The sequence below is a fragment of the Chaetodon trifascialis genome, chromosome 8, assembly GCF_039877785.1.
Source record: "Chaetodon trifascialis isolate fChaTrf1 chromosome 8, fChaTrf1.hap1, whole genome shotgun sequence".
Taxonomy (NCBI): Eukaryota; Metazoa; Chordata; class Actinopteri; order Chaetodontiformes; family Chaetodontidae; genus Chaetodon; species Chaetodon trifascialis.
In genome coordinates this window covers 21,157,392-21,183,680 of record NC_092063.1, presented here as the reverse complement: position 1 = coordinate 21,183,680, position 26,289 = coordinate 21,157,392, and the positions used below count along the sequence as shown (strand labels likewise).

At 41.4% G+C, this 26,289-nt stretch overlaps 1 protein-coding gene across 4 annotated transcripts; it reads right to left on the bottom strand.

The window, feature by feature from the left end:
* Nucleotides 1-1,545: 1,545 nt before the first annotated feature.
* trim33 (tripartite motif containing 33) lies at nt 1,546-26,184 on the bottom strand. Of its 4 annotated transcripts, XM_070968240.1 has the most exons (21): nt 25,576-26,184; nt 21,141-21,259; nt 20,758-20,911; nt 20,250-20,382; nt 18,449-18,565; nt 18,208-18,322; nt 17,343-17,489; nt 16,605-16,722; nt 16,029-16,312; nt 13,829-14,023; nt 11,095-11,151; nt 10,592-10,792; nt 9,797-9,929; nt 9,478-9,541; nt 8,702-8,852; nt 7,898-8,325; nt 7,445-7,556; nt 7,289-7,363; nt 6,341-6,493; nt 4,228-4,278; nt 1,548-2,827 (listed from the first exon to the last, which is right to left on the bottom strand). In XM_070968240.1, the coding sequence occupies exons 1-21, from the start codon at nt 26,150-26,152 to the stop codon at nt 2,603-2,605; spliced, it is 3,609 nt and encodes a 1,202-aa protein (XP_070824341.1). In that variant the 5' UTR covers nt 26,153-26,184; the 3' UTR covers nt 1,548-2,602. The 4 variants fall into 4 exon arrangements, with proteins under 4 accessions (XP_070824342.1, XP_070824341.1, XP_070824343.1 ...); XM_070968241.1 differs by lacking the exon at nt 4,228-4,278 and having other exon boundaries at nt 1,546-2,827; XM_070968242.1 differs by lacking the exon at nt 11,095-11,151.
* Between the last annotated feature and the right edge of the window lie 105 nt (nt 26,185-26,289).

The following is a 26,289-nucleotide window of genomic DNA, read 5'->3' as shown; positions in this document are numbered from 1 at the left end:
GTCACTGCAGCAAAACCGCACGTGACTAGCGGTTCATGAGCTCCAAAACAAATCAGTCAGCCCTTCAAAATAAAAGTTTCACTTGACCCGGACTCCGGCTAAGTACATTTGGCCCATTTAATAGCAATTACATACCTAAACATGGGTTGGAAATTTGTGGCAGACGCAGAAGTTGAGAGAAATAAATTGTAACACTGTGAGTTTAAGACGCCTAAAAGGGAAGTGTGGGGGCAAATTGGTAAGAAAGCCCCCTTTTACTTTTTGCATCCGGTTATGTCTCAGTTTATATACTGTCATCATGATTATCAGAAAATTAGATGTATGGGGAAAAAATTACTGTGCAGGCATATTCATTTCTCTATGAGGATTTGCTACGATTTTGAAGGTTAAGAGGGAAACTATCTGCTTCATACAGCTCAGGAGCAACACCTCAGGTCGACACGGTTCAGTTATAAAAGATGAATTAAGCCTGTGGAACAAGCTAGTGGTACAGTATGCTTTCATGTTAATTCAGCGATGCCAAACGATGTCCCTGCGCTCACATATTTCACATACCCTTATCACATATCTACATACCTTGTTAAAGTGGATTATTTAGTTCCACGTGATAATTCAGTCATTAGTCCTGAGCCGTCATTAGTCCTGAGGCCTCATACATTCTTCAACTAGCTTTCATTTTAGTGTACAGTCGTGAAAAACAGTACACCTGTGATAATCGGGCCCATAAGTGCAAACTGTATGTAAAACGGGCTTGTATGCAAATGTGTTCACTCAGTGAACTTCAGAGAGGTCGTTAGCTGCCTGTAGAAGTCATTCAACAGTGACAGTGACTCTTTTGTTGTATATAGACGACTCATTGTCGCTATCACAATAAAACGGTGGCTACTTTTCATCTTAACTACTTGTCCTGATTATCTTAATTTGAAGGCAAAAGAAAAGCTGATAAAGTCAGTTTTACTTTGTTGTGTGACACCTGAATCGTTCAAGGCAGGGAAAACGAGAAAATTAAATGTTAGGACGACATTGTATACACTTGAGCCAAACACAAATATCCAGAGAAAACAACCCCTACCTGGTAGAGACGGTTAAGCGCGACGTCGGTCCTTGAATGAAAATGACAGAAGACTCCACAAGTCAGGCTCTTTCCGAAATTTCTGAGGTGATGCAAAGTGTGTCAGCTGACAAAAACCCAGACTGACGATTCAGCACCGCGACAGGCTGAGGTCAGCGCGTGCGGTTTTCAGCTCAGTTTTGCAACAGGTCAGCCTTCCACTGTCTTCACGTGCTCATCCGCGACTAGTTCCGACTCTTATTGACGTGATTTCATGGGTCAAAGTGCTCGGCGCTCAATCAGAAGTAGACTGATATCCGCAATGTGGAAGTCGTGGCTTTTTATCAGTGACAGTTCAAACGGTATCTTCCTCTCGGCCTTATTGTCCAGTTTCTTTGCATAATGGCCTCCATCTGCTGTATTTCAGACCTACGATGACAGCTGTTGAAAATGTAGTAAAAACATGTAAAAACAGAATCAAGTGTCAGTCTGACCTCAGTTCACCACAGCACTGTCCGCACAGTTTAATTTCACAAGTTGTCAAAGCAGTCTACACCAGCGGGCCTTTTACATGACAGACGTTTAGACATGTCACAGGAGCAAAAAGCACAGGTGGAAATAACATTAAAGATGGCTGAATCCCATTTAGCTGCTTCAGTTTCAGGGTCCTGGTGTTGTGTGAGCTGCCTCACTGGGACACTTCAATAGAATAGGACCAGCACAGCTCATTTAGTTACTGTGCACCACAGTCTGTGGATTATCCACAGGTAATGGGACACCGTGTCTGTAAAGAGATGTAGCCGTTAAATGTGTGAGCACCGCCAATGAAAGTCCATCCACCTCCACTGCGGTGCACAGGAGGCAGAAACTGTGAAGAATGGCAAATGAACCCAAAATGATCTACATGACTAGACACCACCAAGTTTTCACAATTTGGGTGAACTGCTCCTTAAAAGAGCTCTCTCTCTCTCTCTCTCTCTCTACGAACCCCAAACCTTCTCCACACCACACGTTTTCTTTGATATATTTCAAGAACAGTTTTTATTGATGACGCACCCAAACAACTATACTGTAGGAATACCTTCAATGGGCTAGATTCTCTTATTTACATAACGTTTCCACAAAGTCATACAAATACTTGGTAGGTTTCATGTCAAAGTATAGATATAATACATTAAGAATTGGGGACAGGGCATTTAAATGTTTTATAAAGCAACTGTCACAACAGATCTACAAATGAAAATGCGAGATAGAAAAGAAATGACTAGCTACTGCAAAACAAATCCTACTTCAAACTCTGTACAAGCAAGTTTTGAGTGTCCATGACATATGGAGGGAATGCAGCTCTTCTATGCTTCTGTCTTCAAGAGTTCAGATGAAGGCAGACGTCTAATGTAGCTGACAGTAATTCTTTGAAAGGCGAGGATGAGATAAACCAAGCAGTTTGTACAGCGAACCTCGTCCTTTTTGTTTGCTGCATCAAACAAAAGAGAAGCGTGGGACGTGAGGAAGACAGTTTTTCACTTCTCTTGCTTCTTTTGAGGTTGGTTCTCACTTGATGTGGACCACTTTCTCATCTGTTTTTAACCGTTTGCGTCTGGGCTGTATGAAGTCCTCCTCAGAGTCGTCTGTGTCGTCCTCCTCCTTTTCCTTAGCGTCCGGGCTCTCCTCGGGTTCGGGTCTTTCAGGGAAGCTCTGCCCGGGGAACATCTCCTGCAGCTTCTCTTCAAAGTGCAGGCCCACTGCCTCGCCGGATATCGCCATCTCTGATCCCGCCTGCCGGAGGAGGAGGAGAGGGAGGGAGAGGAAGAGGGTGAAGAGTGATAGGAGGTGGCAGGTGTGAGAGTACCATTGAGCAGGAGGAATGAATGGTTTGAGGCAGGGAGGAGGAAGAGGAGAATGAGGAGACAAATTAGATCTGGTTAACACTCCTGGTGGCAGGGTGGCCCTGGCTCAACCTTGATGCAGAGATATCCTGCCGCCCCGTCCCACTGTGGCTCCACAAAGCTAAGTTGAAAAGAGAAGCCCTCATGCTTATCCCACGTCCACTGAGCCAGCTACAGGAAACGAGCCCTAAACCCAGGAGCTCACTCACTGGAGAGCAAGACTGTGACACCGCAGCCAGCAGCTCCTTGGTTTTAGAAAGCTGAGAACACCGAAACGAAATCTGAACTGATGCTCATGTGCAGCTATTTGCTTTAACATTACTCTGAGGGGCCGTGCAAGCCATAATTGGTTTTGGGTCTCTCACATTCTCCTTTCACTCACGTGTATATCCACTTTACTTTCAAACATATGCATTTTCACTCTCATATCCACACAGGATTAACAGGCTGCATCTCTGACTACACCCAACCACACCTCTAACTGACCCCGGGTGTGGTCAGAGATGAAACAGGCTTTGAACCAGAATGGGCAGAAAAACACTGCTTTTCAGCCTGGTGTAGAAGCTTAATGCATTTTCCTTTCACAGACACAGTGCAGTTTCATTCACATATTCATACATATAGACAGCACTATCACACACATCTATTTCCACTCCCATCTTTATACACTTTCATAGATAAAACATGCATTTTTCAGTCAGTCTTCCGTTAGCCCTGTGCTCCGACCATTCATTCTCATCTTACACACATGTTAAATGAATACACCTGAAAGGGAAATTGAAATTATATGCATTTCAAAGAGAAAGAAAAAAGCAAAGAGATTTGAAAGAGAACAAAAGTGACAGTGAAAATATATGTAGTGAAAGCAGAACAAATGTATGTAGGAGGACCAGAATTAATTATGGTTGGCACGGGCTCTGAGAAAATACAAAACCCACCACATTACATTAGGTTTTGCATCTTAGAATGAATCGTTCCTGTGATTACACCCTCGCACTAAGGGCCAGGTTACACCAGAACGGAAGTGTCTCATTCAGCGTGTTTCCCTGGAGTGAATTCAACCAAATAACACATGGAGAAATTTTTTGACATTTTCAGACACCCTGTAATCTATCACACTGTCCTCAAAGATGAATTGGAAAGACATGTTCTATGCCTTCTATTCTATGTATGATTGTTGCACAAGTCTGCTTCTCATGAAGTCTCTGTGCTAGGATGAAGGGCAAAAACATCGGTTGGAGCCTCAGTGGGAGGGGACAGGACATCTGTGCTCTATTTGAAACGGCTTACCTGCGTATTAATCTGTTTCTCCTCATCATAAACCTGGATTATTCGAGACATCTAAAAAGGGGCAATAACATTACAACAAACACAGTGAAGCAGCAGGGGGAAGAAAAGAGTTCACAGCACAGGCAGGTTAGATAATAACAGATCAGAAATCTGTTTATGGCCGACTGTGCTCAAGCCTACACGGTGCGCATCACCAAATCATGACTGCAGAAATTAACAGCAAGTCAAGTCTGCACTCAGTTTTAGGTCTAGTTAATCTCTTGTTTAGAAATCCACCTCAGTCACTATGGTGGTACTTACATTTTTCTTACTGACTGACACATTTTGTGTTTTACCAGATGCCTGCTCTCACATTTGATAGTATGTGTTGATTATGTTGTCTTCACAACTGATGTAATCACAGGAATGAATCAATCATAGATTAATTAACTGCAGCTGACTCAAAATAAATTATTCTTAAAGAAAGTATTCTCAGGGAATGCTAACAAAGCCCTCAGTTAACCAGCACATGAGGTGTGCTGCTCTTCAAAGCTCTTAATTATAACTTCTGACAATCTTTGAAAAATATCATTAACATTTCATTTTTTTTGTTTTGTTTTTAAGACTAAACAATTGGTTTATATATAGGCAGTTTCCTCTTGTCAGGGACAGCACTGAACAGGACAGCCTTTCTTCACTGATGTTTGAAATTTTGTTGGTGTTAGTTCACCAGAATTTTACTGCCTTTATTGATTTTTGGTGTGTTTATATGTTATTTGTATACAGGTTATTACCTACCAACACTGACTAAATGCACAACAGACAGACAGACAGACAGACAGACAGACCCATGGCTGTTGCAAATGTCTGAAAACATGTCTGAAGGCACTTTCTGCTATCAAAGAAAAACAATTACTTCAATTATACAAATTCAGTTTGTTGTGAAAAGAATTGTTTGTGTTGAAGCCTTCAGTTCTGGAAGACTTAACAATGAAAAGAGCTTCAACCTTTCATCCATCTAGACCTTTATTTTTGTTGTCATGGGCGGTGCCCTATGTTACCTGAATAGTCACATGAGTAATTATGCTCTAATTAATGACTTCCTAATGACTTTTCAAGGAAGGGACTTGGCTAATTTAATTCCATTACAGTGACAATCTCCCTCCTACTCTATAATTGTTGTCATGCAAACTAAAATGACACAAGCTGTCTCGTGCATTGCCAACATCCTTCTCAAGTGAGATCCCTGCTTGCTGTTAATTTTGGTTACTTAATAACACCATGTTTGTGGTGAGGTTGTCCTGCAGGGTTCAGAGCCTTTAAGATCATCATTAACCAAATGAAGTGATGCGTCAGCATAGTCTGGGTCCAGACACTGATCACTTCCTGATCAAACAGAAGCTCCCCCATGTGGTTGGAAGGAATAAAACATGATCTTACACAATAGAGTTTGTATTAGACCCATATCAAGCAAGACTGTGATATCATGATATCATGAGCAATTAAACTGATACCCACACAGCAACCAAATGGAATAAATACATCCAACATACATTCAAATACACCATCCACCACTGAAGAATATGCTTAAGATGAAGTGAAATAAACAAGTGACATCCATTAAAACCCAAACTTGTGATATCTCATTGTGATGCAGACAGTGTTAAGAGGGTTCAGACAGTGTTCCTGCAGCCAGTGTGAAGACAGCACAGAGACACCTTCACTCCATCCTCCAACAGCCAGTGTTAGTAGGTGGACGAAACTGTACGCACACTGCATGTCGTCAGCACCACGTCCTTTTCTAATGTCAGGCTGTGCTTCACAGAAGGTTAGACTAATATACTGGTTTGCCAACTCTGGCCTCATTAAAGTGATATATGACACCAAACACTAACATATGAACATTATTTAATCTAATAAAGTCCTTCAATTGTTCACTTACATTTTTATAAATTACTTGTTCATTTAAAGGACATACGTGTTAGCCTAATATGGAAATGATCAAAGCATTCAGTATTTAATCAGTTGGTGGCAATTTGAAGTTCACCTCATATCAGTCTAACCCTTGTCTGCATGCACACACACAAAAGCAGATGCCATTCCCCAAAGCAGGCTAAAGACTCATGCCACTCACCTCATTGTACTTTGCACAGTTTTTGAAGATCAGGCGCATGTCAGATACAAACTCCTGGGTGGACTGGTAGTACTGGGAGCTCCGCAACTGCAGCCTCTTCTTCACCTTCTTCAGATCCATGGGCTGCTTGATAATCTTGTAGTAGTTGGGCACCTGGTTGAAAAAAATGGGCCAGACAGCATCAGCAATGTAGTTTGCAGTTTAATTTAAGATTTTTCTCTTTTTTTGGCTTTATTTGACAGCTGGACAATAGAGACAGACATGCAAAAAAGGTCCTCAGCCATAACTGAACAGGTGATGCTGCAGCAACTATGGGAGCATGGCAAAACCACTAAATATAAGCCAATATAAGCAGATATTTGTGAACACTGAACATTTTCATTTTCTACTTGTCAAAAGCACATGGAAACTACAGCAAAATTAAATGATGTCTCCTTTCAACTGTCTGGAAAAGTCATTTATCAGAAGTGATTATGATTATCGGGTTCTCGCTCTGCCACTATGTGAAATTAGGTTCAGTTGTACAGCTCTTCATTGCAACCACGCCTCATAGGAATGCATGAGTTCATAAAATAATGAGCCTTTCGAGACGAATGAATAGACTTATCGATTGTTAACCACAGAAAAAAATGACAAACACAGCATGCAATAAAGTAAAGCAAGGAAAAAATACCAGCACGCAGGATGCAAAATATGTGCTGACAGGTGTTTTCAGTGCATTTATAAATTGTCCTAGAATGCAAGAGGCAGCCATGTCTACAAACCTCTGTGTGACAGAACAGCACAAAAGACGAGAGCAGATGTGCACTGATAAAAGCAAAGGAGGAAAGATAAACGTTTGCCAAACACAAACACGAGGAAGGGAACAGGCTGGAAATACAGGACGTGGGCCATCAGGTAGTGGAACTGGCTGATGTGTGTTTGTGTAAGTCAGGCGGAGCTACTTACAGAGCTAGGAACAGGTTTCCTGAAGCCCACGCTGAGCTCATTACAGAAGATGTGCAGCAGGAGGCGTTCACATTTCTGGAGAGAGAGGAGGAGAGTGAATTAGCTGCCTTGCACCAATCATGGAGAGGCCTTTGAGGGTGTGGTGGCTGTACTGACCCTTTGGTCCTCAGGACTCAGGCCCTGCTCTCCACTGACTTTCCTGCTGTCGTCACAGTACTCTATCTCGGGGCTGCTGAGACTCCGGCAAAATGTGCAGAGAAAGTCACCCCTGAGATGACAAAAAAAAGATAAATAAATAAATCGCACAGAGGACATTTTCTTAACGTTATGCTTCATTTTGTTGAACCTTTTATCTGCAAGGTCCATGAACAGCAGCCACAGCCAAATGTTAGGAGGAGATCCAGAGCATTCAGAATAATGAGGAGTGGTGTATTTAGACATTAGGTTTAGTCTGATGTACTGCACGTGTCTGTATGAGGCTGTTTCTACAAATTTGGTGCCAGCTTTGTCTAAAGCACGCTCTGGTGATTACTGCTGCATCATTGTGTCTGACTTCTTCTCTGTTCTCTTCTTGAACTTTGTGCTTCTTCACCTCTACTGATCACTTACTTTGGGAAGATTTTTATGGTGGGTACATGGCATTTCATGTGGAACACTTTGGGACAGCGGTCACAGCACAGCAGGTCACCACCGTTGATACAGACAGCACACCAGTCTTCATTGGGATCGTCCTCCTTCCCACCAGAATTGTCTGTTCCGACCGACGCCCCACCCCCTTTGGTCTCTTTCCCCTTGTCTACGTTTCCATTAGTGAGCGGGGCGCCGGCCGTGCTGCTGCTATTCTCAGAGGATAATGAGGTAGTGGAGGTCATAGTGGTAGTGGAAGGAGAGTTGGTGGCACTGGGGCCATTTAGTCCAGAACAAGGGGTCTCAGACTGGGGTTCTGTTTTGATGCGCTCCCCTAAAGCCTTGAGAGCATCTTGGCCTGCAGATACAACTCCGAGTACAGGAAGAGGGCTGTTCTCCGGACTGCTCATCTGGGGGAAAAACACACAGAAAACATTAGACTGTTTTAAGCCAGTATGATAATAACGAATATCTTATTTTCACATATATCTCACAGTACTTTGTGTAAGCATGGGACCCCAGAACAATGTGTTAGAATAAATGACAGTGAGCAAAGTTTATTTCCTCACTTTTATTTCATGTCCTTGCACATGTATAATCTTTATCCATTCCCCATTTTGTCCCGACTGCATTCCTCTTTTCCTCATATTTTCCATCATCCTCATCCTAACAATTTATATTTATTTACTTATATATTAATGAGAAGAGCATGTCTGAGTGTGTCCAGCTATAAACATTATCACATGGCTTCTTTTAAAACTAACTGAAGAACTACAGTATTCATACCATGCAGGCACTCCTGGCATCTTTGCCCCGCTCCGTCTTCAGGGAAGAGGCTGGACAGCTGTAGCTGTCGTCTGTGCCAGGCTCCTGCTTCACCCTCACCTGCTCGATCGCAGCTCCACCTCCTGGCCCTGCCCTCCCCGCAGAGCTACAGCTTAAACACACAATAACAAACCATGGAGAAGTGATTAATGCAACTGTTTCATCTGAAATGCTTCAAGTATAGAGAGAGACAGATGGCAGAAGCAAAACATACATGATTTTTGAGCAAGCATGTTGTAAAGTGCTCGCCAATATCTTCTTAAGTCCTTTTGCAGCCAATGTGCAGTTCTGGTGTCAAGATGTAAATTATGCTCAGCAAGTATTACACATTGAGTAGGAGGAACCAGATTCAGATGAAAAGTCTTATAGTTGGCATTCGACCTTGTGCACAAACCTATGCAGCCCTCTATTGTGTCTCTCCCTCTCACACACTCACATGCTTTGCCAGCATTATTGTGTAAATACTGACAGACACGAAACGCTCTGCAACAACAAGTCAGTCCAATGAAACCAGTAATCACTGCAGGAGTTTAGACATAACCTCAAATGCATACTCCTCCAAACCCTATAATGTAGCGATTAAAAGCTCACAATCTGTCGAACACTTCTAATGATAGCTGTTTATGTCATCTGGCTTTACCAGACCTGACACATTAAGGGTGTGCTTAAGTATTTGATAATTTTCAAGAAATTCTAAGAGGGTGTTTTGCCACTAAAATAGCTTCGTATCTTCTTACCTGCCTCTGCTGCCAGTGCTGGATGTGCTAGAAGGTCGTGCTGGTGTGTGTGCATTCGACGGACCTGCAGACAGGAATAAGGCAGGAGATACATGATATGATGAAAGGGTGGGCACTATATGTTTTACACTTTTTTTATAACATGATCATGACTTATCATGAAGCCTTGATTTTCTGGAAAATACATTCAGGGATGGATTATACATTTGATTATTCTATTTTATTGCTTTTGTGGCTAATCCTGTGTATTACGCATGTAATACTGCTCCAACCTCTGTTAGATGTGAATGGGAGTCCTGCTCCCTCGACCTGTGGGTACCTGAGGATCCAGAGGAGTGCGTGGACAGTCCAGGTGAGGGGTTCATGTCCACTGAGCCCAGCTGATTCTGTGTGCTGGCTGTGATGTAGCGAGACAGGAGGTGTCCAAGGTTGCTGGAACCTGCGTCCTCCAGCTGGCAATGCCAGAAAAGGACAGTGGCAGGGAAAACGTCAGGAGACAATCACGTTACTCGAGAGCTCAATGGATTTGTGTAAATCGATATATTTAATGAAAACTTGACTCTCAACCAGGGAAAATATCACCAGCCAACAGACAAATACTGGGAAATTTTGGCCTGCATTACATTTGTCTACTCTTAGGGCACCCAGGTATGCTGGCAGTGCATGGCCCCCATACACCAAGGCTGCGTCCTTACCACAGCAGCCAAAGCTCGATTCCATTAAACTCCACTCTTGCATCACATCATACTTTGAACTTGTGCTTGTCCATACCTTTCCCAGTCAATGATATATTTTACACATATGTTAATTCACATCTTTACTTATTTTGCTTTTCATTCTGTCATTTGTCTATAAGCACATATTTTATATTTTCTAATACTATACATATTTTTACTCATTCTTCCTGCTCCTGTTCATCATAATGCTAATTATATGACACTTTTCATTTATATGATTACATTTGATAAGTAGTTTTCGTAATGGACAGAACTGCTAATTTTGCATTTCTAGCTTTCATATTGATTTAAAAAGTTAAAGGTGGCAGGTAAATAAAAAGATAATATTGTTGATCCTACCCAGCTGACACAAACACACATGGTTAGAATATGCGCACCTGTATGGGCGGGATCTCAGGTAGGCAGGGCAGGTTCTCAGGATTGGTGACGGAGGGGATGAGCTCAATGGGACCTATGATGGGGCTGGCAGGGCTGCGGTGAGCGTGGGCACCAGCCATGCTGGCACTGGTGGGACTTGTGGGGTTGGCATTATGTAGGGATGCCACCGGGAAAGGGCCTGCATGGCCTGGGTTGGAATGCTGCATGGAGAAAGAGAGAGGAAGGGATGGAGGAAAAGAAGATCACATTAAAGAGGGAAGGAAGGACAATGACAGAAAGAAAGAAAGAAAGAAAGAAAGAAAGAAAGAAAGAAAGAAAGAAAGAAAGAAAGAAAGAAAGAAAGAAATGAGGGAGGACAGGAACAGTGAGGCATGTCATTCACTGAGTTTTATCAAATATTCTTCCTTGTGAAAACAACACAGTTGCATGATCATGCATTTGAGTGACAACACATGCTGCACAAGACACACAAATGACAAAAGTAGGAAAAAAGGTGCCAAACCCCTGATTGTAGTAAGAAACGAAACCTTTGGTGGCTCATCTCAGATTCTATAGACATCTGGACACAAAGAAAAAGGGGCTGGATATAGTGGAGGTTTCTCTTACTGAGTCTTACATGCAGGCAGTAAATGTACATTTCATACTGTACACATTACTTGACTTGAGCAAATAATCAGCTTTATATGTATAGAAACATCACTCAGGAAGTGTGAAGTGAATGAGGAAACAGTACATTTGCACCCTGCAACGGAAATCATGTAAAATAACTTTTTTAGCATTCCTGTACAATTAACCTAAAAGTCCTATCCAAGGTATGTCTAGAGTAAATTAAAAGCTGCTTTTGAACCATTTGGAGTACATGCATGGTTTAAGTTTCTGTGCAACACTCTGAATCATTATGTGTGCTACTGGCATTGATAAATAGACATTTGAACATGGACCATTTTTTGCAAATATAAGCCTGCAGATGACTATGTCGGGCCCTTATTAGCTGCAACACACAATGGGACCACAGCGTGAAGCCTTACACTAGTCCAAATTCAATTTTAAAAAAAAGGGGTTTTTCTAAAGGTATGTCCAGGTGTTGTACTACGTGTACTCTTATTTAATAGGATGGATCATAATTTTTAAATTTCGGTGACTGGTTGAAGAATGGCCAAATAGGTCGAAGTGAACAACAAATTAACAACTAATTTTGCTTGAAACACTCATCCGTAATACTAATTTAGTTGAATCTACATTTATATTTATATTTAGGTCAACTATGTTTGTATATAGTCCACCCCCTATACTTATGTTTAGATTATCTATCTTTATATTTCAGCCGTTTACTAAATTTATCATCGAAAGGACCGTATAATATCCCAATTAGCACTGAATTCCTTGATTCTGTTAATGACCCAGTGAAGCAGCATATCCTCATTTTTGGAATTTCAATGGCTATATGAAGAGCTGGTCATCTGCAGAAATGGTTGCACCTGGCTCCACCTTTACAAAGAAGAGGGGCAGGTACTTCTGTTCAATGCACACTCTCATTGGCTATTGTCAACAGCAGACATGACATGGAAGATCCTATTTGGTCAACTAAGGTGTCAATATTTGCTGCTGTACGCAAAAGGTGGAATATTAGCACATCTGCCAGCTAATCCGATAAACGATAAAAGAGCTTTCCACGGATTATTACAGTGTTTTGGACTAAATATTTCACTGGATTGTATCATCTGGACCTTTGGCGGTTTAACAAGAAGTTTCCATTGGAGTCTTATCAATCGGTGGATTACTATGAGACTTCATTGGTGAGTTGCCTGAATTTTGTAACTGTTTGTTGGTGGTATTGTTTGTACCTGCTGTTGTGATTGTATATTGAAATGGTCTGCACCAATTGAATCACAAGAATCTTTTGTTGTCACTGTCACTGAGCTTCATATATAGGCGTAGGTATAGGTCACGTCACAGAGACTACATCCATGTTTTTCAGTCTATGGTCCCAGTTACTTTTAGGAATGGCCAGCAGTGCTGTCTATCGTATTTAATCTAGCAGATGTGCCATCACATTGCAAGAAGGGTGACAGAAAAACATCAGAATTCTGCACAAATGGAGATAAAACACACAGCCAAAGAGTGCAAAGTGGTTTGACACACTGGATGCAGTGAACTGGATTCTCCACTGGCATATAAGCTTGCCTTTCATGTTCATACAAACACGAAAGAAAATCAACATCAGCACCATGATGAGACCTGCCCTGCCATTGTCTTTTTAAGGAAGTATATCTGCAATGTTTCCGTTTGTTAAATACAGTGTGAATGCAACAGCAGCTCGACAGCTTCAAAGGGTTCTTAAAGGTTCAGCTTATGGAAAGTCTTTGTAATAAGAACTTTTTTCCACTTTGGGGCAGCGGAAACAAGCTGTGAATACAATAAAGATATATTATCATCTTTTGAATTTATCAATCTGCTAAACGCAAAGCCTTACAGCCTTATTCCACAGCCTATTTCAATGTAATTACATTGTTGTCCATTGATTGAATTTGGTCAGTAGTAACACATTTTCAACCATGAAAATGAAAGTCTTTATATTTAAATGTTTCACATCATGCACACACTGCTAATGAATCTTCACTTTGATTAAGGCATTCTAGTTTTCTGCTCTGGAATCAATACTTGAGAAGATTAAGATGCACAGTTATAGTTACTGATAAAAACTGTTGTTTTTTTTCCCCCACAAACTTTTTTGAAAAGGATCCCTTAAATTTATTTTTTAATTAATGGTGACCAGTACATGAGTGGCTAATTTTACATGATAAAAATGATCAAAATAAACCTTGTCAGTGCTCTCTGGTAGAAATTCATTACCTTATTATTGTAACTCTAAAAACCACAACCATAGCCACAAACACCCACAAAAATATAGTTACATCTGTTAGAAATTGGCCGTTCCTAAATTTCTACAGACTAGTGGGTGCAAAAAAGCTTCGCATCACATGCATTAGATAAATAACTGCAAATATTGTTTAGTATCTCTCAGGCAGGCTGTTTGGCTTCTTCAGACCACTCTCGCCCTGTGTGTCTATGCAGTAACATATCACAGCAGAACTGACATTTTAGGTTAAACAATCTTTTAATGTCACTCTGAATTAATCCAACATTAACAGCAACAAAAACTAAATCAATTATAAAACAAATGCTCAAATTATATCTATTTGCATACAAGAAAAGCAGAGTGTGTTTGCACTGACCTGTCTCTGTAGCTGAGGCTGCATCATGGGGGGGTACTGCTGTCCATTATGTCTCGGCTGAGCCGTGGGCATTCGGCTCTGTGGTGGACCTGGGAGACGCATATGGTGGGAGGAAGGGTAAATTGGGGGGCCTGGCCCACCATTCATACCCCCAGGCCCTCTTGGTAGCTGCTGCATACTGATGAGTCTTGGAGGCTGTCAAAATCACACATATATCCAGACAGTGTGAAAATCAGATCAATGGGTAAACATGATCATTACAAGTTATGCAAACGGCAGATGACTTTCAGGGTCATGCAAACAGTAACAAAATCTATCATTACTGCTCACATGACAAGTAGATTTATCGATTCACCCAATCAGTCCATTCACAGATTTTTTGCTTTCCCTTGTTTAACAACAATGAATTTTATATTCTGACTGTTGATTGGACAATTTAAGTGACGTTTAGAGATCCCTTTGGGTGCAGACATCTTGTCCTTTTTAAAATTTTACTGACTGAAATGATAATTAATAGACTAATTAAAGCTGTAGTGTGGGCCTTTTACATATAAATGAACATTCATTATATTCAAGCCTGTGTAAAATGAGTTCACACAAGGTTGATTAAGTCTTAAATCGTCCCCAGGTAAATTTCTCTGTATTTCACACAATACAAATGTTTTCAAATCTGGTGTCTGTGGGACATTTCTGTGCTCGTGCACCAGCAGTAACGCATTTTATGCTAAGCAGCAAATTTCGCTTTGAGACAAGTGAAGGCGGGAGCCACTGTGGTGACCAAGTAAGCTACAGTAACAAGGGTAGTGGTGCCTATGACATCATTAGCATGTGTCAGCGGTGTTTGAGTAATTACTCTCACTGCCAGAAGGGAGACAAAAGTTCTCAGGGTTAAAAAAGAGCCATAAGAGAGGCAATCAATTCATCAGACCTTCACCTATTTCAGTGCAGAAAAAAAGAAATCAATTTCCAGACACCTGAACCTTGCTTGAGATAGGTAATCCAGCACAGGGGACAAAAAAAAACAGTGATGTACATGATCTTCCTTAGGTATGTCAGTCAATTTTCCACATGTGTGCTCATCATGGATTAAGTGTTACAGTAGTTTGTCACCAAATCCCCTCACATAGCTCCAATGAAAATAACCCATCTGGTAAAGCTCTCAGAGGTCTGCAGAGAATCTCATCCAAAACCAAATAAACTGATGAATTTAAAAAAAATTGGAAAACAGATATCTTCGGAAAAGTCAGTGTAAGAGAAAGTTCTAATAGAATTAATATAATTCATATTTTCATTTGCTTACCTTTCTATACGTTAAGTTAATTTTGGGTTGAGATTAGCTATTTTACATTAACATACCCCTGAGTGAGACCTTTTGTTGTGTTGTGAGGAGATCCCGGGTCAGTCACACCCTAACTATCACAGGAACCCAACTTATTCCAGAATCTCAGCTGCTCTACCTTTCAGCCTTTTGTCGGTAGAAATTGCAATCTTGACACTGAAGAGTAACCTGTTTTGTCCAAGAAGCCCAAAATTCAATTCACCTTTTGCTCTGTGAAACAATGATCTTATGGAAATCTACTTAGACAGATTCGTGAGCTGGGTCTCTCAGACGCACTCCCTCTGGGGCTGACACAGAATATGCATCTTGGGTGCTGGGAGTTGTAATGTAGAGGAGAGAGAAGCTCGACTGTCCCTACACATAACATGTTTTGCACACACTCCCTCGCTTCACAAGTGTGTTGAACACATCAGCCGTCTACTTAGTCGAGTGAGGCGTGTAGCAGCTGAACTGACCACCAAACAGAGACTGTTAAACCTGCCAGTAGATAAACTGATCCTGGATGTGGTCACCCGATGGTACAGCGTTTTGAATTGTTTATTAAAGCACTGCTGCACTATTTTTGGAAACTGTACATGGTTCAATCATTTATTGCTAAAGACAATTAATTTCAATGCGGTCATGGCCCTCTACTTTATAATGTTTTATGAAAGAAGGAAAATAGAAGCACTTTAGGTTAAAAACAAACTTTATATTAACAAAAAATTGAGTGTACACACTAGTTTATTAATAAAGGGCATCGTTTCAACCAATTCCTCTTTTTTCATATTGCCGTATATATTGTACTGTAGACTCTATAGTCAGGTGTTATTGTACTGTGGGTTTTTGGTATTGTTACATCCATATTGATGTTTTCTGTACCTGCTGCTGTACCATGGGTGGGCCGGCCTGTCGGGGGTGCTGCTGGGACATTTGAGAGGCAATGCGCATCTGTTGCTGGATCTGCTGCTGGTGCTGGTGCTGTTGGTGCTGCTGCTTCTGCTGTGCATAGGCTGCTTGCTGCATGTGCTGCAGCCGGAGCTGGGCCAGGTTGATCTGTCCAGTGTGTTTGCCAGGGAGGCCTTGGCCTGTTGAAATGGGCGGTCCTCCCACCATCACACTGGGCGGTTGCGCAGGCGGGGGTGGCTTCTCAATTACCAAATTACCTAGAATAAGAATGAGAGATGACAATTAGCATAATTTAAAGAAGCGCACAGCTGTGAAATATTTCTTTATTTTATATATACGACAGCGAACATTAATCAGTTACTCACTGCTCCATTTTCACACTTATACAGTCATTCACCACTACACAATAAGGCAAGACTCTGGACTAAGCGGTAAATTAACACTGTTCTCAGTCTTAAGACTGATCAGAATAAACCAATAAAAAACAAAGTCAATACTGAAGACGGAAATATTGACTTATGAGGGATAATAAGGTGTTCGGACTCTCACCTAGATTCACCACATTTTTGGCCCAGAAGGTTGGATCACAGAAGAAGCGCACAACTCCGTTGGCCTGGGGTGCTGGCTCCAGTCTGGCCTTGAAGAGCTGCCGCAGTTGGAACAGGATCTACAGGTACACAAACACAAACACAGAATAAGCTTGGCAACATCGGACCAACCAACAGCTCATCTGTCAATAGTTGCATCAGGAGCATTACTCCACAAAAAAGTTATCTCAATTATTTAATTTGCTGATGGTCTTGTGGTAAATATTTAAATCGATGTGGCAGAAGCCTCCCTTGTTTGAGAAAAAATGGCATGGAATCTAAATAACGTGAGTAAAAAAACTGGTTCTGCAAGTTCACCAACATATCTAGAGATGGCACGGACAGTGGTATACTCCAAACAAAACGTTCTTACACCGCTGCTGAATACAGCCTTCCAGGGCAGAAAAGCACTATGTACTCCATACACTATATACACAGTATTCTAGCTATGAGCTTACATCTGACAGTGAATTGTTGTTCACAGCTGATGATGATGACGAGGTCACAAGTTATGTGAAGTTATGACACAAATCAAATGTTCCTCCAAACAAGATTTGAAAATATGGGATCCAACCAAAGCCATATGCAACGCTTCACCATGATTGCAAACCAGTCGTGTCGTCATTCACTTCTGTTCGAAGCACACAGCCACCTTTAGTCTCTCAAACTGCTGAACATCTAGGCTTCATGAGGAACATACCAGCCTCTTGCTGTAGAGCAGCGCTGTGCTGCTGCCGGCAGTGATTGCCCAGTGGCAGAAGTTGAGCACATGGTGGATCTGTTGGGCCAGCTGGGTGGTATCCTTGTGCTGAGCCACAAGCCTCATACTGCGCTCTTTGGTCACACTCTAGACAGAAAGTGAGATTATTGTGGTTAAGGGACTGCGACTGAAAGAGCCTGAACATCCCAGATAAATGAATGAGTCTTGACCAAGCCGAACTGCTTTACAAGCTATCACTAAAATGTTAACATATGTGTAGAGATGGATTAGATGCTTAGATGTGATTAGATTAAAATTGAATGATCCCAGTGGGGAGCTTGGGTTATTACAGCGCTCTGTAATAAAAAACAGCACAGACAAACAATTAAACAAATAAGAGCACAGCCAATGGGGAACAGAAAAATATTACAGCATGTAACATATAGTACAATGGAGTCAATGACAGAAGCGAGCAAAGATATGCTGGGGGACAAAAATCACAGCATGGCTGTCACTGAGCAGAAGACATGAGATTGACAATGAGAGAATGAGAATGAAGTCATTAAAGTTAAACTGAACGCATCATGATACAAAGATATCTATTAAATATCTATATCAAACTGCACAAAAGCCTTTTGCAAACCACATTTTCAATATGTGATTTAATTTCGACAAAATTAGTATGTTTCCAGAGTGAAGTTTGTATCTTTCAGTTCAGTAAAAAAATGACTCAACATGCACAGGGTGAGCTCGCACAACCATATACAAAATTTGTTTAACATCTATTACAATAATGTTTTCCAAGTATCTTTGCAGCACCTCATGAAGCTCTTAGTCAGACCGATTTTCATTAATATTCTCTTACCTCCAACTGCTGCAGCAAAGATTTGCCCTTCTTATTGATCTCATTAATAAGAGTAAACACTGCAATTTTAATCTCGTGCTCCACCTTCTTATGGGTCTCATTCAGCTCTTTTAACCTGGAGGAAAAAAGACAGTTAACACTTCTATTAGAGAGACATATAATAAGCGCATACGTCAGGTGTGAACATACAATATGTCAACAGGGAGCACGGGAGAGGGAGCTGGTGATGAAAAACGCGCACCTGCTTTGCACCTGTGAGACAGAGTAATGAACGTAGCTCTTCTTTTCCTGCAGTTTGGCCACGCTGGTCTCAATGATGCCTTTATGGTTCTGGAAAGCTTCCTCCAGGAACTGGTACCTGAAAGATGAGAGGTAGCACTCCTATGTCACCAACAACTTTCAATGTCTGAAAGACCATTTCACAAATTGTGCTTGATAAAGATATGAAAGAGGGCTAAAATATAAGTTGAGTTGTAGAGAAGAAAAGTCATTGAAAGCTCACAAAATAAAAACAGGACAAAAAAGAGAGACCCGGTCTTACAAAGCTGAGACCGACCGTGCTTGGAATTATTTCTTAATGTCATTATCTTGAGATCATGAGTTATTTATTTCATTATCGAGACAACAAGGCTTGTTTTCTTGTGATAATGGGTTAATCCACCTCATTATCTCAAGAAAACAAAAGGCCAATTTCTCAAGATAATGAAATAATTCATCAAGAGAAAACAAATTTCAGTAGGATCTGGAGTGCGCTTCCCTGTTCCCTTCCCTCTGTAACAGAAGACACTGTGATTCCTGCCTGTGTCAGACCGTGACTGAAGTACAGTCTGATGCACTGATCAATACTGGGTTCTCCTTGATCTGACACCTTCAGCTGAAATCACTTGTTACAACATTAGAAGTAACAAGATGAAACGACCTTTTATTTTCTGTGATAACGGGTTCATTATCTCGTGATCTGGAGATTGCAAAGCTCGTTTTCTCTAGATAACAAATTAATTAACTTGCGATCTTAAGATAGCTGCATTTAAAAAAAAATTGCAACCAAAGCCATTCTCGGCTTCCATATACCGGTCACCTGGGAACAAGCACATTTTAATCATTGGTACTAAGGAACCATGCGTGAAAGCAGCTACTGCCTCTTTCTGCCTCCATTCATTCCATTGCAAGATGTAAATCAATCCCTAATTAGATGCCTAAAATGAAAAACCAGCAGGGATCTGGATTGAAACTGCACGCATTTCAAATTACTGATATCATCAACCAATGGCTTTGCTGGAAACCGGCGTTATGCTGAAGATTTTACATGATGTTCTGAATACAGTTTCCTGCAGAAACAACTAGCCAGACTGGATATTATAAATGCACCTGTGGTCAATGCTAAAACAAGCACAGCGCGAGGGTGTGATCAGAACCCTTTTGTTTGTTGTTGTGTCGTCAGCTGGGTTGCAAATTGTTGTCGGTGTGGACTTGTAAAGCCCATTGAGACATTTCATGTGATAATGAGTTACACAAATAAACATGAGTTGATATTATGCAGGAAAAACTGATTCAGACAGGACAACATTGATGGGCCACTGTCCTTGTATTACATCTCAAAGTCGTGACTAATGTGACCACTTTGTTTATCATCGCCACATCTTGTAACCTGATGGTCGGACTGGCAGGAAATTTGTTGTGCACATTCACACTCCCGTGAGGTGGCCACATGGATCAGTGTGATCGTTTACCCATCTCAAGCATGTTTCAGATCTCTGCAACTGATTTTCATAATAAACTGAAGTGAAGTGAGCTGAACCCAATGTCTGCCTGCAGGGTAGAAATCAATAAAAACCTTACAGTGCGCTTTGGGAAATTGGCAGCAGTAATGTTCAGTGTATGCAAGTGATAGTTAATGGCCTAAAACTTGTACAACCAATATGCAAATTTGGATTGACATGAACATTACAAAATACCAGTACTATGCCAGTAAAGGAAGCTGATAGATGGGGGAACGTTTAGTGATGAAATAAATATGTGGGATGTGTTAGATGCTGAGCTACCTGTGCTCCTTGTGCTCCAGCAGCTGGCAGTCCCTACAGGTCAAAGTGTCACAGGTCTCACAGAAAAGCTTCAGTGGCTCCTGCTTGTGGATGGGACAGAAAACAGGCCTCTGTCCTGATGTACTGACAGACTCTGTAGACACACAGGAGAAAAGACACCACTGATGCTTAATTGGAAGGAGAGGAAAACAAAAAAGGGGAGGCAAATTAATCACAGAAACCAGTGAAACAAACAGAGAACAAAAGGCGAACAAAAATAGAGAGCAAAAAAAAAATAAAGTTGTGTCAAAGCCCCAGCAGCTATGTCTGCTCGGAGCTTCAGGATGTATGGTCCCCCAGCTAGAGGTACCATCCAAGCAACCAGACTCTGCACCACTGTTACCATGGCAACAACATATCAGGAGCACCGCATTCACTGTGCTTCAACTAGGGCTTGTCTTTAGGCTTTTGCAGTTTTAACTTCAGTAAAGATCGGTCTGCCCTTCACCATGAGGGTCAGCCATCTTACCGGAGGCAGCGTCAGCATCCTCCTTAGTGTGAATCTTGTGGTCCTTGGTAATTTTGACCCTCTGGTGGGCCTCCACGCAGGTCTTACACAGCCATTCTCCACACTCCACACAAAAGCCTATGGTTCCAGCGTTGTCTTCGCAACTTGTGCAAACCTTGAGAACACAACAGCAGTAAGTATCTGAAAGAACTCTACATAGAACCAATGAGGATAATCTCCAGCATAGTACATGCATAGTGTGCTCAGATCCTCAAATGATGTGGCATTGATGCTGATGCAGTAATTTAACAAAACTTGTTTTAGAAAGATGTAAAATGGTTCCAGGTTAAAGAAAAATGTCTGTCATTGACATCACAGTCAGGATGCCAACCTTTTTGACATACCTGTGTAGCCTTTTCATCAGACGTGCTGGTGGCTTCTGTGGTATCTTTGACAAAGTAGTTGTCAATAATGTCACTTTGTTTGTAGTCCTGGTGGCACACCGAACAGCGCATAACATTAACTAAAGACAGATAAGAGATGGGGACATGAGTCAAATGAGAGTGAAAAGGTCAAACACTGGGTTACACATTCAACCTCTGCTTCACGACATTTCACAGATGATTGATCTTTGAGGAAAATGGAGAAAAAAAACACAAAAGCAGTCACCATCAACGACAAGCCCGTGATTACCTGATTTCTTATGAAGCCATATTAACTCTCAGCTAAGAATAGTCATGCTTCATACAAAAGAGGATTAATAAGGGGCCTTCTGCAGACTTTCTGCTTATATCCATAATTTCCTGAAGGTAAATTCCTGTTGTTATTAAAAATTCTTGGCACCGTGTGATACCCACTGCCTATTCATGGAGGCTAATTTGTCTCCATAAGATTCAATCTCATCATCCTTGGCAGTTTTATTAGAATATTAAATCACATGGTCAAACAACAAGGACTGTTTCACTTTATCACTTAGGGTGGCTTCGTTAATGGAATTAGTTAAATTACTGCTGTAATCATACACCAACAAACAATTAATTAATTAATGCATTAGCTTTGCAACTTATTCAAGACTAACATTATGCACAAAACTAAACTTCAAATAAATGATTTTAAATTGAGTCAGCGTAATAATATGTCACTCCTCCAGCTGAGGTAAAAACCAGTGTAAGCCGGTTTGAGCCAGACTACACTGGCTCAAGCAGCACACAGCCGGTTTGTGTAAGCTCCAGCTGCATGGGTCCCAGAGTGACTGGCTGTGAGAGCAGCTGGACTGGGACTGCATCGAGGAACCCGCACAACCCCTAAACACACAAATACACACACAAACACACACTTGTGTTTCTATCCTTGTGAGAAAACTCATTGACATGATGCATTCCCTAGCCCCTTACCCTAAGCCTAACTATCACAACTATATAGCTAACCCTAACCTAAATCTAACTGGAACCTAACCCTTAAAACCAAGTCTTCACCTTCAAACAGCCCGTTTAAGTTTTGAGTACCAGCCAAAATGTCCTCACATTCCAAAAATATGCTCACTCACTCATTGCTGGTCCTCACTATGTAGCAAGTACAAAACACACAGACAGATAGACAAACAAACAGACTCCCACACCAAAACATATGTACTACACAGCTGTCACTTTGAACTGGAGCCGTCCATGCTCAGCTACACCTCTGTGCAGCCCCCTTCAAATCAATACACACAATCAAAACCATGTTCTGAACAGGAAGTTCTGAGCTGGAGTTTGTGTTTTGCTAGGTTCATCAATGGCACACCCCTCTGCTACATAAAATATGGAGGGGAAACAAGACTATCAACATATTTTAACTCCAATAACAGGTTGGTTTGACCAAAACAGAATCGTTATGCAAGTGCCAGGTGACACTCGTACAACTGGGCTGCCACCACAACTTACACTGGGATCAAGATAATACCAGATCTCCCTGAAATACAGGAAGAGATTTAAATCTCAGAGGACATCACTTATCTTGAGTTTGAAGATTTCGAGGTCTATATTAGTAAAAAGCAACAAGAGACAATATGTCACATTAACAAGCTGCTACCAGCTAGAACAGCTGACATTACAAAGGAGAAGCAGGAAGTGAGGATGAAATCATGAATGAATTAGTTGATACAGGCAGGAAACACTGAAGTTGCCTCTGAACTCTGCACGCTCACCTGGCCTTTACTTCTTTCAATTCACATGTATGACTTCAGGAATAAATATGCCCTTCAAATGATTATCTATCATGTAAAAACGTGGGCACGTACCAGAAGCCAGCTTTCCTCTAACCGGTTAATACACAGGGTTTAATATGATTAATCAGTAGCCTGGCTAAGTGGACTGACCCGGGCAGGAATTACATACTTTGTAATCCTCCACGTGAAGTCAAGTTAATCAACGGTAGAAATCTAGTTAGAAACAAACTTTTTGTAGGATTGAATTACTAAAGTGGCAGTGGTGGATTAATAATTTGCTGAGATGTTTGTGCTGTAGTACTGCAGACCCCATCTTCAAAAACTCCAGCCTGGGTATGACGGAGTTTTGCAGCAACTGTTGCCTCAGGAACATTTAAAGTGAACACATTTCCCATGTCAGTTTGAAAAATTGTAGGGCTGCGTCAAATCACATTAACAACATTGTTTATGAAAAGAAACTTGAAAAATTCCCCTAAAACAGAATATATTCCAGTTTACCTAAGAAGAATCCATAGTGATGATAAATACAATTGAGATCATGTAACACTGAATCTCTCCCAAAACCAAAACTAAAGTAATTCCTGAAAACATCGGTGAAGCTTCTCAGTCAAGTCCAGGTCATGGTTTTCCAAGAAGGACTGAATCGAGGGCTAGCCAGTTTGAAAATATTTCACTTCATTCAAGAACTGAAGAAGCCCCTTAGATTAGAGGCAAAATGTTTTCAAGTTTCTACAACCAAGTCCTGTTGCTCTTGATTCAACCCTCCTTGGATTAATTCCTGAAAATGGTATTTAGACCAAGTGATATTAAAGCAACATTATACAATGGCGAGAGTCAGCTAATAATAGCTAGCTAGCTGCATGGCTAACTAGCTAATGTCAGCAGCAGTTAGTAGCAGTTACCTGCTACTTTTGCAACAAGTAAAGTCATCTGTCCATCAGGAAACTTCATAAATCACTGAGAGCTGAGGTAGAGCAGCCAGATGACATCAGAAAGAAAACCAGAAAAAAATTTCCCAATGAAATATTATCCAGATGGAATCTGGATACCACCTGGTCAGAACCGCTGTTATTCACCTGGGAGTTACATCGGCGTGAAAGTAATGAAATGCACTACAAAACTGTAGAGGTGTCAAGTTGCAAAAAAAACAAACAAACAAAAAAAAACAATTCATGCATAACATTGCCTAAAAAAACTCTACTGAGACTGTGACAACATAGACAAAATAAAATTACATCAAGCTGGGTGGAGGGCAGACAAGCCTTTAAACATGGAAATATTAAACCTGAGGATAAAGAGTAATGTGAGATGTCACCATGAGACTCCTTTGTTGGAGTTAAAATACGAGTTATATTACGTAGACTGTCAGTGCTCAGATGGGTTTTCCATGGATGCTGTAATGAGTCCACACATCTGCCAGTACATTATCAGCAGAGGTGTTTTAGAAAATGTCAACTCATGGCAACAAAGGTGGAGGTTTAATTAGCTGAAGTATAACTATGAGAGGCTAAATGAGGATACTTATTGATTGAACTGTACCAAATGAGACATATAAACATATAACACAGAAACGTATTCTTAAGGATTGAAAACACCTTTTCAACCTTGTCTGGCTTCACTGAGGGGAAGTGAAACCCATGGCAAAACTATTGTTTTGCTTTAGTCTAAGTCTGCTTGCTCTCTGAATAAAGCTTTTGGTACACTAGCTGAACTGTTGGTGACTGATTTTGGGGGGGCATCTGACAATCAAGCTTTCAAAAAATATATCAACATATATATCAAATATATCTTAACTCATAATTATGAATTTCATAGTTGAAAGTCCCATAGTTGACTTACATGTTGTGGAAAGTACAAGAAAAAATATTATAATAAAGGAGACAAGGATCTCATAATTACAAGATACAATTATCATAACAGATGAGAGAAGAGGTATCCCAGTGGTATTTTGATGTCTTTTAGAGAACAACTTATCATTTGGATATTGAGGAAACCAGTATGAACGCCTTTGTACATGATGTATCAACAATGATTTTCTACTCCTATTACTTTACTGTTAGCAGTTGCAATTGAATGAGCAGTGCATTATCAGTTTGACTCATTCATTCATCTTCATTCAAACTATAAAACTATGAGAGACTGGCATGCCAAAATGCTATTGGATATGTGTGAAGTTAATATTACTGTGAAGTCTGTTGAAAATGAGTATGACACCATCATCGATACATACATGATTCCCTACCAGTCCTTTTCCCCTTTCAAATTTATCAGATGGTTTTGGTTCATGTTACCCACTGCTGCTTGTTTGTATCTATCATGGTGGAAGAAGTGATTAACAGTTGGACCAATGATAGGTTCCTAAGGGAGAGGGGAGTGTATCTGACCACAGACAGACGCGCCACCTTCTTCTATGCCATGCAATAGACTGAAATTCCACTCCCTGACAGGTGAGCATCAGTGTGTTGAGGTGTAGAGTCCCGGATCAACCCAATCTCAATTCCCACCAAATGTCAATGACCTTTACCCCTCCAACTATTAAAGGAACTTCTGATGGGCAGCAATTCATCTTAGATAACACCAGAGCAAAGGACTGTCCATGGGTGAATCTCGCAAGTTACTCCTCAAAAACTCACCTATGTGTGTGTCAGTTTGTCCGTGTGGTCCAGGCACCTGTACACTTATCTGTCTCTCTGGTTGCGGGATACATTTTAGGCAAAACGAGTGTAGACAAGGCAGAAGTTTTGGTTCACAGTCTCGGCTCTGAAGACTTTGTTTACACACTGCGCACGTATCCAGTAAATTAATCGGAGCGGGTACCGGCGTGGCCGCTGGAGCCGTGGGAGGGGGGGACATTTCAGTGGCGAGTCCGCCAGCCGGAGCATCCACGGCGGACGGGGCTTCAGCTGCCGTTGGCTCCACAGTGGTGCTGCTGGACCCAGCCGGGCTGACGGCGTTGCTAGCGCTACCGTTGGCTTCCCCTCCCGCACCAACAGCCCCGCCATCGCTAACGTCCCCTCCGTCGCTTGTGGGTGTCGGTGCTTCGGTAGCGTTATCATTGGACTCTGTTCCTTCGGCGCCCTTCGTATTCGCTTCTATGACTATTACCGCATTTTCGACTTTCGTTTCTGGCTGCTCGGTATCTTGCGCTGAAGGCACTGAGTCCGAATTTGCAGACGGTTCCATATCCTCCTCGCCTTTGTTATCCGCCATCTTCCTTCCTCTTTGAACCGCTGCACGTCCTGCGTAACTTCTCGAACCAGCAGTAAATCGAATACGTCATGACGTCGTCCAGGACCCGACTTGGTTTATTTGCTTGTTTGTTTGTTTATTTGTTTGTTTAGGCGACT

Coding starts and splice junctions, on each gene's coding strand:
- trim33 (XM_070968240.1), bottom strand. CDS start 26,152: ATGGCGGATAACAAAGGCGAGGAGGATATGGAACCGTCTGCAAATTCG. Junction 10,793..11,094: donor GTTTCTTACTACAATCAGGG/GTTTGGCACCTT, acceptor TTCTCCATGCAG/CATTCCAACCCAGGCCATGC. Junction 9,930..10,591: donor CTGAGATCCCGCCCATACAG/GTGCGCATATTC, acceptor TGGCATTGCCAG/CTGGAGGACGCAGGTTCCAG.